At 44.8% G+C, this 17,484-nt stretch overlaps 1 protein-coding gene across 6 annotated transcripts; it reads right to left on the minus strand.

Moving 5' to 3' along the window:
- Window positions 1–65: 65 nt before the first annotated feature.
- arpp21 (cAMP-regulated phosphoprotein, 21) lies at window positions 66–11,623 on the minus strand. Of its 6 annotated transcripts, XM_053863994.1 has the most exons (20): window positions 11,524–11,623; window positions 5,873–6,014; window positions 5,187–5,331; window positions 5,040–5,078; window positions 4,897–4,962; window positions 4,723–4,828; window positions 4,506–4,644; window positions 3,853–3,990; window positions 3,678–3,777; window positions 3,476–3,601; window positions 3,119–3,153; window positions 2,945–3,019; window positions 2,296–2,486; window positions 1,508–1,642; window positions 1,369–1,451; window positions 1,237–1,311; window positions 1,004–1,165; window positions 839–929; window positions 525–619; window positions 66–433 (listed from the first exon to the last, which is right to left on the minus strand). In XM_053863994.1, the coding sequence occupies exons 3-20, from the start codon at window positions 5,322–5,324 to the stop codon at window positions 278–280; spliced, it is 1,950 nt and encodes a 649-aa protein (XP_053719969.1). In that variant the 5' UTR covers window positions 5,325–5,331; window positions 5,873–6,014; window positions 11,524–11,623; the 3' UTR covers window positions 66–277. The 6 variants fall into 6 exon arrangements, with proteins under 6 accessions (XP_053719969.1, XP_053719968.1, XP_053719966.1 ...); XM_053863993.1 differs by having other exon boundaries at window positions 1,237–1,451; window positions 3,506–3,601; XM_053863991.1 differs by having other exon boundaries at window positions 525–616; window positions 1,237–1,451.
- Between the last annotated feature and the right edge of the window lie 5,861 nt (window positions 11,624–17,484).

A 17,484-nucleotide genomic window follows, 5' to 3' on the forward strand; every position in this document is an offset into this window, starting at 1 on the left:
ACTTACGACTGAAGTCAAAAAGGACACGCGGCAAAGAATCAGGAGCCAAAGTGAAACTTGGTGACCGTCAGCAGAGCCACAGCAGTTTATTCTCACACAGTGCATTTCCTAAAACACAATATATAATTCAATATAAAATCTCCATTTTGGTATATAAACTGTGCAATATGATATATATTTATATATTTATATATACTATGCTTTGGTACAGTGAAACATTGATGCATGTGGCACATGCTCAGAAATAAAACCTGTGGAAATAATGGGGAGTGACGCATCAGTACTGGGTGGCGCCCCACACTGGCACACCGTGGCTGCTGCAGCTGGGGGGTTGACAGGTGCCGTGGTGGGCTGGCGGGGGCACCACACAGCAGTAACCCGGCTCGCCGCCTGCCACGACCTTGCTTTGGGGGTACGACACAGAGACGCCTCCCTGCACGGAAGAAAGGGACAAATCAGATCAGCTGGGGAGGAGAAAGTCGCCGTGAAGCAGCGCTATGGAGTCGACTTTCTTTGTGGTTTACCTGAATCATGCTACACTGCGGCGCAGTCATGGCGGGGAACGCTCCCAGCACAGGCTGGGACGGCTGCTTCAGCCCCCCCACTGGAGTGTAACCTGCTGTGCACACATGACAGTATGAACCGCCATAAACGTAGTTGCTAACGTTCTGAGAAATTCTGCATGTTGAGCTCTGCGATGAAGAGAAGCAGCAGGAAAAGAGACCGGTTCACTGTGAGACCCTCAGACTACATCTCTGACAGTGTAACGGCCCCCTCCTCTACTGCCACCGTCACATCCTCACACACACACACACAGACAGACAGGGGACACGCCTACCTGCTGGTTGTGTTTGGCTGTGAGAGGGTGAGACATTTCTGCAGGGCAGCTGACTTGAGGTAGAATACTGGCTGTAGAAATAGACAGGCACCTGACGGGAAACATTTCAGACCACTTTATTGAAGAGACAGTGAAACTATGATGTGTGTGTGTGAGAGTGGTTACCTGCGGTGAGGGCTGGCAGAAGCTGGGGGGATTAGGCGGAGGGGGCGGGGCGGGGGGTGCTGCATAGACGTAATGCTGATTTCCTGGGTACTGGGTTGCCGCGTCTCCTTGTGACTGACAGTTGACCGTCACATGACTGAACTGCGACGACAGCTCTTCCATCTGCAGGAGGTTTTGCAGTCAGTGTGGGCACATGCAACAAAGCCCCCCCCCCCACACACAGTGGTACGTACTGTGGCGTACGACTGAGAGGAAGCGACAGGCAACATCTGTGGCGCGGTGTACGGCACAGGCGGGTACTGAATCACCTGAGAGACACGTGGAAAATGAGAAGCACAGCACCATCGTGGATGACGTCCTCCTACCTGCTGAGTCTGGCTCCTGACTGGCTGCTCACAGGGCGGGTTGTACACCACTGGGCTTCCGTCCGGGTTCAAGAAAGGCTGCCCTGCACAGGCCACAGGTTCAGACTTGAGCGTGGACTGGGACGGCCATGTGGCCTACCTGTGTGAGGATTCATGAGAATGCTTCCTGGCGGGATCCCGTTCTCCATGATGAAGTTGGGAGCAGGCTCCTCCATGATGGAAGGGGAGGCCGGATGAGGGCAGGGGGCGCTCACGCTGTACAGAGAGATGGAGCCTGTGCACCGAACAGAGAAGGGCGAGTCTGACGTCACCTCGCAAACCAACAGTTGTTATAATGATGCTGGGGCAAGTTCAGCAGGGAATTCCCCATGACTTGTTAGATTGTCGCACTAGTGAAGCATTGTGAAACAGTGTCCTCATTTTCAGAGTCCACTAGATGGCGCACTCTGCTCTAAAATCTTTGGCTTTGAGCTGCTATTTCAATGAAACCTAACATCATGTCTAAACCAAGAGTGCCACCTTCTGAGCTCTGAAAATGAGGACACTGTTTCATGAAGCCTCACTAGCTAGCACCAAAAACTTTCATTGCCCAGGGCGACTGGAACGCTGGAGAGGAGCGACTCGATGCAGGTCATGTGCAGACACCTGTTCTGGATGAGTGTGTTAACAAGCCGCCCCCACATGAGCTCACACACACACACACACACACACACACACACACACACACACACACACACACACACACACACACACACACACACACACAGGAGACTCATCCCCAACGACTGGAGGTGTTGTTTTAAATTAGCAGCTTTGGTGTGAAGAATCCCGGGTGACATTCGTATGCCAGATGAAATCCAACAGGGAGTACAAATCACCTTTCACGCAGAGGTGAGTTTAAAAAAACAAAAACAAATATACACTCACCTGCACTTCGAGCATCCCAGCTGTGAGCAGCAGGCTGTCTCGGTTTGGGGGCGGGGCTTGGCCACTGGAAGGAAGAATCCGAGTCGGTGCTGCTCCAAGGTCGGATATCGTTGGTATAGCAACAGTCGGTATCTGTGCTGCTCTGGCCGCTGCTGCCTGTCCAGCTGGAGCCTGAGCTGCCACGGCTCCCCCTGTGGTTTCAAACGGAAACTTACATTGGAGGTAGAACTCAGTAAAAAAAAAAATCTAAAAGTTTTGGAATTAAAATCAGACTTTAATATTTAACTCTTGAAGAAAACTTTGAACAGGACTTCTCTGTATTATTCGAATTGATCAATCGTTTAAAAGTTCTCACATAAAATTCATGAAAATTCAAAAGTGTTAATGGAGCAGTCTTTAACTCAGGCTGCAGGATGACAAGTGAGGCTGGTATGCTACTTCAAACAACTAGACCAACTATTGTTTAATATCACAGACTTTACACAGCACATGCTCGCACCACTTATACAGGACGATCTACTCAACTAACAATTAATAACGCTGGTGGTGAGCTACTCCACCAGTTCCGCTCGCAGCCCACCAACAATTGTCTTATTCATCACGGTCAGCGGGAGCCATGCAGACCAGGTCAGGATGATGAATGTCCTACCTGAATATCTGTCGCCTCCTCTGGGCAGCATCTGCATCAGCATATGGATTACACTCCTCCACAGCCCTGCTCCCACTGCGCACGCACATATATACATACATATATTAATTTTTTTTCAATCCAAATAGAGTTCACTGAAATGGATTGGAAGAAAGAGCCCGCAGGCAAGGTCACCTGCTTTGAGCCTGCGAGTTCTCCTGCGTGCACATCTGCAGAGGAGGAGAAGAATATACATTTAAAAAAAGGCTGTGAAATAATGTAGTTTTTAGGTATATTTTTGCAAGAAAATAACTGCACATTTTACGTTGACTGAGTGACTTTCATTTTTGACAGTCTGCTGAGAAAACTACAATAGTATGAAGATAAAAACATTTTTTTCTAAACCACGTTTTCACACTGAATGAAGAAAGTTTATCCTTGAAATACCTAAAAACTTTGATGATCAACCGTGTGCTAACATTCCACGAGCGTCTATGAAGGATTTCAGCTCATGATTCAGTAGCCAGTGACTTGCTCTCAGGTAACGCTTACTGTAGGTGCTTCTTCCTGTTGCTCTCGTACCTCCGATTTAAAAATTAGATCCCGCGCTCTTTGGTATTCCTCCTCCCGCTCCTCAAGTGACTTGCTTGGCTTCTCCCGAAATTTGTGCAGTCGACTCTGTGGGGCAGAGCATGTCGACATGCCGGTTAGCGAGTGAGCAGCGGAAGTAAGAGAAGGTCCTGGGGAGCCAGACCTGCTCCTCAAGGCTGTTGTTTCTCTTCAAAATGGATTTCCACTGCTGGATCTCGGCCATCTTGTCTTTGTGCACTTTGTCCAAAAAGCGCTGCTCAGGTCTGAGACAAACAAGAGTTATAGCTCAAGGCAAGTGTTTTCCGACTCGGACTCTTCGCACTCGAGGGCGAGCTCACATGCGCGTGCTGCTGGTGCAGTTGATGATGACAGACTTTCCCGTGTGGTCCACATTGTGCTCCATCCCAAAGTAGGCGGCGACCCGATGGACGAGCATGCGGTGGTAGGACGACATGTGGCGGAACTTTTTGAAAGGGCTAAAATAAGAACAGAGGAAGAGGAGTGGGTCACTTTTGGTATTGTAACCCTTCATTGATGAGCCAGTCACCCTCCACTGGGTTTGTTTTCTTTCAGTTTAGTCATATTGAAAGTGGGTCTCGCTAGACACCAGTGGCGGCCAGTTAGAGTGAGACCACCCGGGTGCTCATTCCTACCAACACCATCTACTTTATGGGAAGGAAAACTGAATGATAAAAGTCTAGGAGTGAAGGTTTGTTTTTTATAAACATGTAGAAAAAAATGATGGAATGTTATATTATTTGAGAATTATTACCATGTTATAAAGGTCAGATATCAATTGTTTTTTCCCCCCATTAAAAGTGTTATTACATTGAAGGGGAATAACTGCCAGACATTGAAAATGTAAACAACAATGTAACACTGAATCAACTCTACAATAATAAAATCAAAACTACTGACAGAGGTAATGACACCTTTTAAAAAAGGTGGAGGTTTTAAAATGCTGTTTTCATAACAGCACAGTGGGTGATACCTGTCGCCTTTGATGAAGTCTATCATGTCCTGCTCCAGCTTCAGCAGCATCATCCGGTCTCTGGGGTTGCTGTTGAGGGTCTCCACGATGAACTGATCCAGATCGATGCCGGTGGAATCCGTATACTCCACGCTGGACTCTGTGTGACCGGGTAACAACACTTGACAAGAGGATCCAGTTGAATCGCTTCAGAAAAAACAAAACAAAAAAAGGGCACCTTTGGACAGAGAGTTTGTCTTTGGATCCCTACTCTGCTCCTGTTCTCCCTCCTCGCAGGAAGCTCTCTGGTTGTCATGGCAGTTAGATGACAAAGTGACATCATTCTGGGAGGGTGACAACAGAGGAGTCAGATGCATCCGGCCATAAAACATGAGAAAGGAAGCAAAAGTACCTGTTGTTCTTCAAGTGGGTGATAATCCTCACACACAGCTGAACTGCGCATCAACTTTGCTCTATGCTGGAGGCACACACACACACACATATATATTACAGCTCAATAATCCCAGGCTGACCATGTAAAAGGACTTGACTCACCTTTACTTTTGTCTTTGGTTGCATCTGGTCACAGTGTTTCTGCGACACAACACATGAAGGGACGTTAGCGGAGGTTGCGTAATCTTCCGGCGGTATATTATTCATGCGGTGCGCCAAAGCTGCTGTGCTGAAACTTTTCTCTCCTACCTGCAGCTCCACCTTCTTGCCGTCAGTGGAGCCGGTCTCCTCCTTCTTGCTGCTGCCGAGGGAGGAACACGGTGGAGGGGAGCAGGAGGACGACTCACACCGCGGCTCTTCCTGGTCACTTCCTACGATCGCTTCCATCCTCTATCTGAGTGGGAGCATGCAGCATGGCATTAGAGATGTTAAGGATCATTTGTACCTGTATATGTGTGTACTTGTAAAGCTACCCTTGTGGGGACTGGGGACTTTCTGGACATTTTTTGCTGGTCCCCACAAGCCCAAGCCTCAATTTCAGGATGAGAAAGTCAAAATAACAGGGTGATATATCCATTTGCTTTGGATGGTACATGGTGAGATGGACAGCATTATGAGAGGTCCCCACAAGGATAGATACAATTGTTGCACGTGAGTGTTGTTGTACTTGTATCTTAGTGAGTTTTTATTCAACAGAGTGAGGACTTTTTGGCCCGGTCCTCCCCTTGCAAAGCCTCATTTTGAGGGTTATAACTACAAAATAGCTAGTTGTTATAAATGGGTTTCATTTTGGTTAAGAGTAAAGGTATTGTTTAGCTATTTGTTTTAGATGGTTAGGTTTAGGGTGAGAGGCTGGGGAAAGGGTTATGTCCATGACGGACCTCACTAAGATAGGAAGACAAATGTGTGTGTGTGTGTGTGTGTGTCATCCCCACCTATCTAAATGAGTTTACAGAAAAGCAACACAGGTGAGCGATGCCTTCGTATATCCCATGATCCCACGGGGCGGCGGGAAACACAATAAAGCCTCTCGCCTCAGCTGGAACTCTTCAGTCACACTCTTTAATGGGAAATATCCTGCAGAGATTTGAATAGAGAAGGGACAAACATGTAAGTCCCCCCACACACACACAGTATCAAATCTGGCAACCGTGCATCACCAGATTGAGCCGCGCACACCGTCACTATGGTGACCGCGCCAGAGTTAATCAAGACTTTCTTTCACCACAGGAATGAGCGTCATTAGTCGAATTTGACGAGAAGCAGAAATGAATCCGGGCAACATCATCAAGGGTGAAATAGGACCCCAAAAACATGGGCACCATTTGAAGCGTTTTTCTTTTGAGGAATTAAAACCGTGGCTTATAAGTCGCGGTGCGTTTTGACCTTTGATTCACCCCGTGACGCACTACTGGTTTCACACACAACTCAAATGACAGAAGTCAGTTTAAAAACAAGATTTTTTTTTTATATCAAAATGATGTGAGAAACCATAACCACACTTCAAATCCATCAATAGATTTATAGACTGCGCAACCTCTTGCTGCCATCAGCGATGAAAATGACCCGCAACGTGTGAAAAGAAATCACTATGATACAGCAAGATGTCACTCACGAGAGGATAAACACACTCGGGGGTCATAAATAAAGCGCTGACTCCGTCATAAACAACAAGTGTTGATCCCAGTCTTGCTTTGCCAGGAGCAGGTTTGACCCAGACAGGCCATGAAAAGCTCCACGTTTGTAAGTAAGCTGACCAGTCGGACAAGCATCGGCAGCCTGCGACAAATCGGTCAGAACTGCAACGGCCACAACTCCCAGCCAACATTCACAGTCGGTGAGAAGCATGTGAGACATGGCGGAGCCTCTGACCGTCCACTTGTCCCGGGCCTTCACTGACGCATGAAAGGACTCGCCTTACGTCTCCATCTAGACCGCTACAAAGAGCCGTCTGGCCACCGGGCTGACCCTCCGATATCAAACAGTTGGTCGAGGATGAAAGCTTCTGTAAATAACATCAAGCTGCGTGTGTGTGTGTGTGTGTGGCAGTATATATCTGTGTGTGTGTGTTAAGCTCCATCCGCACTTGAATGTTAATTGAGGTCTTAAATCTGTTACTGTAAGATTGCCTGTCCAACCTGCGCCTGGATGTGGCGTCTGCTAGTGTTTTGACATGTGTGAGTCTCATGTAAACGCATGTCTGGTGTGTGTGTCCCCAAGTTTTTCTTAGAAACAGCAGCTGTTGGAGGTATCATCTGATCTGCCAGCACTGATATTTCAAGAATGCCAAGCTGAGTCTTTGACCCCAGTGGTTAGAATATCTCCGGGTACAAAAGGCCCACACTGACGCACAAGAGGAAGTGGCATTCAACCATCTTCCCAAAAGCGCCAACTGCGTTCACCGGGGACAGATTCCACTGTTAGATGTCGCTCAAGGGGACGCTTTTTCCCGCCACACCTGAGACAGAATAATGAGCTCAGTGGATGCCGAGTCCCCTAACATGGTTATTTAACACTCCACTGGAGATAATAGCGCTCGGCAAAAAGCTGCAAGTGGCGTTTACATGCCATTCTAGCCTGAAAAAAAGACACGCACTGACAACAGATTCATTGTGTGTAGAGCAGACGTGCCAATCTCACTGTAATGACGCGGAATATGAATCAACTTCTCACACACACACAACCGAGTCATTAACAATACATCTATATTTTAATGACACCGGTAGAATCTGTTATTTGTCATCATTCAGCGGAGGACAATTTCAGTGTTCGAAAACTATAAAGACAATGACTGAATGTGTCTTTTCCTGCAGCCAAACAAACTGCATTTGTTCTAACTCTCAGGCAATAACACCAAACATGCGCTCCCTTCTCATGCCACCTCCTTCATATAAATATAATTAAATTATTAAAACAAATTTGCTGAACATTTTCTAGGTATATTGACAGAACAAAACTACTGATACTGGCAGTACTGGATTGCAGTTTTTTGTACCACATTTTAGCGACGTCAGTTACTCAGTAAAACGTTTTCTCTGAGGGTTTCCCGCAGTGCTATACAGTCGAGGCGGCTGGCTTGACAACAACTGCCCCCCGCCGACACCTCTGTGTTTAGCTAGAAGGAAGCTACAAATCGCTCAGGCACGGAACCTACTTCTCACACACCGTGCTACACATCCGCAATTTAGCACCAAGATGAAAGTGAAAGAACGAGACCTGACACACATGTTCCCACACAATCCTTGACTATTTCTTTCTTTTTTTTTTTTTCTTTTGCAGAAAACCCTGACTTTAACTAGGAACTATCACTCCCCAATTTGGTTGTCCTCAAATGTCACCATCCATGTGCCATTGTTGATATTGATTCAGGTGAGTAGTTGTTGACTCTTTAAAACACACCATGTTTAACTTAACCTGCCTGAAATATTTGGGTGCCAGGTACTGTTGCAGTGCATTGCGGGACCTTGGGGATGTACATGAAGTGGCTCGTTGTCCATCAGTTTGACGTGAAGAAAACATTTTCTCACTAAATACTTGACATCAGCAGTGAGAGATGTAGATTTAATATTAGTTCACAGCCCAGTTCCAAGTCAGGTGACTTGTCTACCAAGAGGTCACTAGTGGCCAAATCTGATGCCAGATAAGACTTAAGTCTCCTCAAGACGGTTCTCAGCTTTATGTAGCATCACTGACCAACCCCTTTGAAGGTTTCTACGTTCTTCCCTAGAAGCACATCAAAGCGCAGCAGATGTTCGTAGAAGTCTGGTGGCGAAGAGGATTTCGAGGAACAATCTCACAGCAGGAAACGGAACCCACCACTGATGTACCATATAAGAAAAGAAGATGTACGAGTTGAGGGGAACGGCGGATAGAGAGGGATGGGGGAGCAGTCTGCGGGGACTTGAGGGGTGAGGATTGGGGAACAGAGATGTGAAGAATTAGCGACAGAGAGGATTGCGGCAGAAAGTGTCTGCAGGCTTTGCAGCAGGCGGCCGTGAGAAAGGGATTTGAGCGGAGCAACCAGTTTTTGAGCTGAGCGTTGCAGAAGCGGCCGGCCGCCCGGGGAGAAGGTGTGACACGATCATTAGTGCGTGACGGATGGCGGCGGGAGGCAGAGAGCGCCAGCACCAGCTACATCATCATCCATCTGCTGCTCTTGCTGAAGCCTCCAGCCTCAGAGCTACTTACTCACCAGGACACCTTTCTTCTGCAGCCAAGTCAGTCGGGCCCCCGCGACAGCGACACGGAGAACATCCCAGCGGCTTCTACACACGATCTTTGTCAGCCCCAAACTATTATATTGAACAACACTAGAACGGTTGGAGCTAGCATCACCATTGTTTGTCACATGACAAACATGGTGGTTGGACCAACACCATCCTTTTGGAAGACCATGACCTTGTTTACTGGAATAAAATCCAAACAGCTGTTCATTTTTAATTTAATTCCCATGACATCTAAACTACTTGGGTCCTCCTGATAATACATTCACTCAAACACTGAATCTAAATGTTGAGAATCGAGCGACAGTAAGAGCAGCTGAAGACCGAGGTGAGCTGGGACGGTGAACATCATCCTCCTGCTTAACAAGGAAGATCTTGGCACATTTCTAAACCATCTCCTTCCAGCCTGTAATCATAGAGATGCACACACTGATCACTGCTTCCTTGGGACTGATGCTCCTCCATTTATATGTCCACATTTATATACGCTCTCATGTCTGGTTTGCTCTCATTTAAAGAAAAAAAAAAAAAAAGAATCCTTCCATCTCTCAAATACTGCTCCATTTTGCCTCCCAGTCCCAGAAGCTGCAGTTAAGGGACTTTCATGTTTCCTCTCTCTCATCTCTGATCTCACTCGGAAATGATTCAGTGAGAGCCAGGCGTCGGTTTTTCAAGTGATGGCAGAGGATTTCAACCACCCTTAGTGGCTTGTTTGTTCCACGCCATGACAGATCCCTCTTCTTACGTCCAGCTTCAGTAAAGGAAACATAAGCAACGACGCCTCATTAAAACTTTTCAACCTTTACTCATAATCATAAACAGCATTTGGAGTAAACAGAATCTTCTGACTCATAAACAGCAGCCCAGTGATGAACTCAATGGACTAATATTGATAGTTTCCTCAATAGAGATACCCATTCAAAACAGTAAATATCTGACAACCTGAAGCAGAGAGCCGGGGTTTGTTTACCACAGGTGCAGACATCAAACAGCCTCAGACTTATCAGGAAGCGAAAAGGAAGTCAGTAGAAGTTGCCCCTGCTTCAGTGCTGAGGAGTGTTCTGAAACTCAGACTAACTACAGAAGAACTGATCTTCTTGAAGCAGAGACGATTGATCAAACGCTTTCTCTTTCAAAATTCAAACTTGGACGTTCCAGCCTGGCGTGTGCAGGTAATACCCATCAGATTAAATCACCCATCACAATATTTGGTTCATGAGAAAATAGAGATGACTTGCCAAAGCGCCACCTGACTTGCACAGGAAGTGCTCTCAGACATGTGCGTGACAACTTTGCTGTTGAATTAAAATTCCAATATTCAATAGCCAAATGTATTTTTACACTAATAACTAAAAATACTATTTTGTATAAAGTCCAAGCATGACTTTTTTTTCTAAGTTTCATGTTGGGCACAAAAAAAAAGTCGAGATGTTATTCAGCTGTGTCACGTTTCATATGAAGCCAGATTTTGTCAAATCACGCCAAAGTGTCACCAAACCACCGACTTGTGGTCCCGAGTGCTGTCAGTAGTGTGTGAATGCAGAAGTCCTGTCATCGCACAACATGTCACTTGGGTGTCCTGAGCGTCATCTCCCCACACAGCTGTTGTGCTCCTCAACAAAGAAGAAGACTTGAAAACGTTATGTCATGAACAACAAACAGGTGTCACGCTCAACTTATTGACCCACATAAAGCGCAGATATGTAGCCGGAACATCATGCAAGCCAGTGTGTGTGTGTGTGTGTGTGTGTGTGTGTGTGTGTGTGTTTGTCCGCGACTAAGCTGACACACACGCACACACACACACACACACCACGCTATTTTTACTCAGAGGCGGGGAAATGGACCTGCTGCTCCGGGACTTCAGGCTTCTGTCAGTCGCATGTGGAGGGGCAGAGGACAGGAGCGAGTCCTAACCGTCCAAATCCCAGGGACTTCACCTTCTCAGTGCCGCGCGTTCCGCGGCCAGTTCGCGTTCAGCGCAAGTCCAACGCGCCGATGACGCGTTTGCGTGCAGTCAGATACGAATCCAATCATTCACGGAGAACCAAAAAAGTATGTTTCACACATTTCCTACACGACAACTGACACCTTTCAGTCTCATTATAAAGAAAAGACACGTCGGGCTGCGGGTGTGGAGGACACCCGGGTTCCACCGCGAGTCTCGAGCTCTCCAACGGGCGGCCGTTAGCTGGTCACACTTGTCTCTCTAAGCTCAATTCTTTAGGAGAACATGCGGCGTTACTTCGACAAAGGCAGCGCACGACCGATATCAGTGTCGATTCACAGACAGCGCCTGGAATTTGGACGTTTAAAAGGCCAGGGACGGTGTTATTGAATGCCGCATCGCTCGCGAGCCTTACCGTTGAAGATGCTCGCGCCTCCCCCGCGACTCCAGGATCCGGGGACTGCTGCTGATTGTGAGGTGCGATGGTGCTCTGCTGCCTTTAGCTGCGCTCCGTGAGATGGGAGGAGCTGAGGGAGACGGGGGGAGGGGGGGCGGCTGGAGTAGGAAGGGGAGTGATTTCTGGTCTGTGCGACACGTGCCAGCGCGCTCGTCTACGTCATGGCGTGTGTGTACTGTATGTTAACGGGAGACTGAAACCTTCTGACCCTGGATTTGTCCGGACTGGACTCTATTCAACTTCTCATGTCATCTTGGCTTGACCACATTGAACTCCATTGTACAGGACCAGGACGGTAGCTTCTGTATTTGATGTCTTTTCAAATGATAATCACACTAAATACATTTTTACTAAAATTTTCATTTCAATTGCGTGTTGTTGTCCACCCTTTCCAAACAGAATCAGAAAAACTTTATTAATCCCGAAGAGGGAAATTTTGTTTGTAACTTAACAGTCTCTGTAAACAACAAAATACTGAGAAAAAAATAGAGATAGAGGCGAGCTATGTACAATGTGCAAAAAATAAAAACAGATTAATAACATATAACAGATTAATAAGATATATTATAACATATAACAGATTAATAACAAATTCCAATCTTTTGCAGTAAATTTTACAGGATGAATTGTAGAGTTTTATCACCGCAGGAAGAAAGTACCTCCTGTGGCGCTCAAGCACATGACTTATTCCAGAATCACATCATCCGTACATTGCATTGTATTTCTTCCGCTTCGCAACAAAACAAAGCCATGTGTGGATACTCAACTATATCTTGTTTCCCATTCCATCCGAGGCACCTGAATGCATAAGCAGTGCTTTCAGTGTTAAACATAAAGTGCCGTTATACTCCCACTTGCAGTCCCACTTATTTCTCAGGTCTAACTTGCAATATATGGCTATGATTGTGTGTTTGACTTATATAAATAAATATTCGAAAATAAATACAAATCCATAACATCATCACAAACAACACTTACATTCAACAAAGTGCAATATAAAATCAAACAGAATGGGTGGACAGGCTTCTAACTGACTGCCGAAAGATTGTTGAATTTAACCTGTTCTCTCATAAAAACAAAACAAAAAAAACCCCAAAACATTTACATTCATTTATAGGACTACTACAACAAGTGCATGAAGATCAAATGGAACTGCTGAACGATATAACACTATTTTCTCTACGGGTCAAGATCATAGCCCTTTACCAAAACAAAAGATTCCTTTATTTCTACATCACTTCATAACACAGATCTAGTACAGTCACGGTCTGAGGAGCCGAATAGATCTCAGTAAAATGTGTGTTGACGGACTCTTAAAAAGCGCTTACTTGTTTTCATCCGATGGTCGGCTGCACCAACGTCAGCTACACATCAGAGGAGCCAGTCTCTGTTGTTAGCGGCAAGAAGACATGTCAAATATCTGCATTTTAACCCAGATACTTTGCCAGGATGCAAATGGACAGGACTTTATTTTTCTGCCGTGACTGATAGGAACCTCCCTCTCACTGAATTAACCAACATATTGAAAGCATATGCTTGTTGCAACAAGAAAACATCAATCATTCACAATCTGATCTGTTCCTTGGACCACTCTGTGTGAGGTTCAGTGGAGTAGATTTGAAAAATAAACATGAGGATATAGTCTTCTTGCAAGCACTCATTAAATATAGTTCACGGTAATGTCATCCCTTAAAGGGGGAAACACCACACACATCAGGATTTAAAAAATCGACAGCGATTTTTCTTTCATCGATACACATCAAAATAACAAGTCTACCCCATAGCCACTGAAGTAAGGATTCTGCCTCACCACGGAGAAGCTCGTCCTTGAAATCTCGCATGATCACACGTGAGCATGCTACATTCATTCCAAGTGTCACAGTTCAAGTTGGGAGCGATCATCTCTCCCCACACGCTTTTATAGCTGATTATTGGGACAAATTCACTCTTAACTCAGCCCAGACATAAATATTCTCCATAGAATAATCATAAAAGAGCTAAAATAATCTGGTGTTTGCCATCCTTGGTCAGGAAGGAGCAAAAACGGACGAATACAGTAGGATTTTTGGGTTTTTTTTTGGCCGGTTTAGGGGACTGCAGTGTCCCTCACCAATAGAATACAAGTCTCAACCATACATCCATTGCGGGTAGGAGAAACGTTCCTGTCCTTTCACGGGCTTGGCCATCGCTGGGATGTTCCTGAGCGTGTTGTGATAATGCCCACAACAATGATGTGCCTAGATGGCTCTATAGCTGTGAAAGTCTCCAAACTCTGCTGGATTACTGACCTCTCCCGTGGAGACACCAGATCACTGAGCCTTTTCTTACACACCCCTTAACTGGGTTTTATTCCCCATCACTGTTCCAACTGATGTGACCATTAGATGTAACTCAAGATCCTCGAAGGCATTTTGGCGCGTCCCGCTGTGTCATCTTGATCTGTTTATTTTGGTCTGAATTCACGGAGCAGTCCAAGTTTTTAAACCTCCCCCTCCCCCCTCCTTCGAGGTAGAAAATTACTCCACTGAAATATTTATCACACACTCTGTTACAACTCCATTGGACCCGTGTCAGTGATTATAAAACATCTACTTTGGGAGAGGATTTTGCCTTTGCTTTTGTCATGAAAGGAGAATGGGACTTCAGCTAGTAAACCCACACAGGGACATGCGACCAGGTACTCTTGTTGATACTTAAAACCAAGGAAGATTTGGGCTGTGGTGAGTGGACACAGAGGAACAGCTTTCAACGGATGCCAAACCGGTGCTTAGTCATGAGTAATACATAATTTAATAACATTCATTATTGACATTGCAGCCACTTCTAAAATATGATTGGGACCTGTGAATAGAAAAGTGAATCATGCCAGATTGTCCAATATATACAGTGACAACAAAGGTGACTGTGCTTGTAGGACAAATGAGTACTGATCTGGAAACAAATTCCCAGACAAATGAGACGCATTTCAAATTGCGTTCAAAGTGCACTGCGGCAGGAGCACACAGCTGTCCCGGGTATGGCTGGCATGTATGTGTGGAGGGCAGCGGCACGCTGGCACTCATTTCCCGTTTTCAACGTGCACAGAAATACCACCGATGTTGTGGCCGGTTATATAAACCGGCTTGATTAGAAAGTGCACAGCTGAGATTGTACTGGTATATGTGTGTGTGTGTGTCATAGGGTTACATCAGTCCCAGAGACTTGTTAAGGTCCGGAGACGGCTGCTGACGGACCTTACTGGCAGAGGAATTAAAGATCCGCAAAGGGACGGTGAATGAAAACCAACTGTGATGGACAAGTTGTCTCACTTTCTTTAAGTTTAGAGTGGCAACTGATTTAAAAATAAAACAAATCTAATGCATTTTGTTGTTTTATTTATTGGTATATATATTTATGAGTCGATATTTATTCAACAATATCTGCTCAACTCACCAAACTTTAGCAAAATAAAACATCAGTTTGGACTGACAAAGAATTTTGGAAGTTAATTCCAATGAAATATTTGTACTTGGGTTACAGTTTTGCTGAATTTATGAAATCCTGACTGTGGGCCTTCAAGAAACGTCTGTATTTCCACTGTTCGTACAACACCTTGCAAGACCTAATGCACGTGTTTCAGAGGCTTCTTTGTGGTTTGGCTGGGGAAAGCTTGTGTTGAGACACCTGCAAGTTAACTCAGACAGTTGTCTCAAGTTGTCTTGACAACTAGTAAACATTGGTGCAATGTTTAAAAAAATCAATAAATAAAAATTGTAATAAAATAACATGGGCCATCCAGGGAGCAGTTGCATCCATATGTCTCCAAGCATGGGAACATGGAGAAAAATTGCAAATAGTTTCTGACCAATTTTATTTTATTTTTTGCACGTGTGTCTCTTAGCAAAAACTAGTATGCTATATAGTATAAGTTCACTTTATTAAGTGTATAGACCAGACCAATGCTAGTAGTTTACTAAAAAGCATATTTAATTTTATACTTGTTTGGTCTAAATGGGAATATAAATAATATATAAATATATGTACAAGTATTCAGTAAGTATACAAGAAGTATTCTACTAGTGTATTATGTACTGAATGTACTTTTTATTTTCATGTAATTATTCAATGATCGTTTAAAGATCACATTATTTACAGACAAATACTCTGCACAATTGTCAATTGTACGTTCACCTGCTAGACATATACAGTTGATGATGTAGTTATAGTAAAGTAATGTGTATGTTTACTATATATATCGCCTGTGGTTGACGGCATAGGGTCATTCTCACAGTGGCAAACAATGATTTAGTAATTCAATGAAAGCAATGTTAAATAAAAACAAAACAATATCACTATCTAACAATAAAAAAATAATTTTTTTTCTACCTCCATTCAACCACTCCCATGATCCTTTGCGCAGTTTGCAGCTGGATGGCCTCAATAAGATACTTGAAATCTCTAAGAAAAAATAGAATACCTGAAGCTCATTTCATGAAGTACACTTGCGTATATGTATACTTCAGTGTGCTACTTGTAAGTATTTCAAATGTAGTATGATAAAAGTAAACGTCAAGTATACTTGCTCAGTTTTAGTGTAAAATAAAAAAAATATCCTTTGGCTAAGGGGGTATCCAAGGGTGCCGAGGGTTACTTGTCATTACATAAACCATCTTTTATCCAAATATATGTAGCCGTCTGATTTACTGAAACAACATCCCTCTGACTGTTGCCATCGATTCCGATTTGAACAGAAAAACTAATGTCCAGCATGCACAACCTTGATCAGCAGCTTGTGTAAATGTTTCCGTGTGAACAAGAGATCGAATGACGCCGCAACAAGTGAAGGTTATAAATATTAATGGCGGCCTCATGAATATTCAGAGGGTTGGGTTATGAATATTTAAAGAATGATGGAGCATGTGGCCGGGTGACTAGACAGGCGCAGACAAGAAACAGACAAATAGACCTCGGTGTCTCCACTGCAGTGGAGAGCCTTTCTTCTCAGGCTACTCATTCTTTCTAATTAAGAATACAAAATTTACATGGATTTGTTTTGAGCTATGGCTCTGGACAAGAATAATGGCCCTCATTATGTCTTCCAGCGTCTCTGAGGAAAACCTGCAGCTTTCCAAGCTGCACACAATTTTATTTAAAAGTGGCCCATATAAAGGTGTGCTACATACAGTGTTTTATCATCACTACTTTTAACAAGCCAGCTCCTCCAGCTCCCCCCCCACCCCCTCCCACCGCCTGTGATTTTCTTTCTTTCTTCCGTTCAGTATAAGTCTGTGGGAAAATGCATAGTCACTTTGGTTTTAACACAGATGGACCCTTGAGATCATACGTTGGAAGGGTTTTCAACTCCTGAGTGAGCACTGTTACCTGAATCACGTACTGAAAGATATAACTGCCATCTGCTGCTGGATTCACATCTAACCAGGACATGGCAACAGATAGTTCCAGTCTGAAGTGGACCAAAGATGGTACTGAAGTACTGCACTTTGAAATGTCTGCTGTAAACATCATGAGGATGTGAGTAAGGTCTGAAATAACTGACTCCGATAACAGTCCTCACATATCGCTAAATGAGTTCAGGTGTTCTGTGGAGGAAAGTAACTGGTGGAACTCGAGTCTTTGTCTCCTGGTCACCTACCTAAAACCCAGGGTGGATAAAGTTCATTCATGGGGAAATTGAGAGCTTTGACTTGACCAAGACCTAGACCAGGGGTCCCAAACTGATCCACTATGGGGGCGAAGTGAGTGAAGCTTTTTGTTCCAACCAAACAAGCACACACAGTTTAACCAGCTGAAACAAACCGCACAAGCTTCAACAGTTCTTCAGACACCTAAATAGTGAAAAGGGGACTGGTTGGAACAAAAACCTGCACCCACTGCAGCCCTTGAAGGACTAGTTTGAGGCCTCGGCATGGACACTCTACA

This window comes from Synchiropus splendidus, chromosome 4 (genome assembly GCF_027744825.2).
Source record: "Synchiropus splendidus isolate RoL2022-P1 chromosome 4, RoL_Sspl_1.0, whole genome shotgun sequence".
NCBI classification, from domain to species: Eukaryota; Metazoa; Chordata; class Actinopteri; order Syngnathiformes; family Callionymidae; genus Synchiropus; species Synchiropus splendidus.

Bases quoted from the DNA above. Each gene is read 5' to 3' on its own strand.
- arpp21 (XM_053863988.1), bottom strand. From the start codon at position 5,324: ATGGAAGCGATCGTAGGAAGTGACCAGGAAGAGCCGCGGTGTGAGTCG. The intron at 1,166-1,236 runs GTACGTACCACT...AACCTCCTGCAG, and splicing joins CCTCTCAGTCGTACGCCACA to ATGGAAGAGCTGTCGTCGCA. The intron at 620-838 runs GTAGGCGTGTCC...ATGTGTGCACAG, and splicing joins CAGCCAAACACAACCAGCAG to CAGGTTACACTCCAGTGGGG.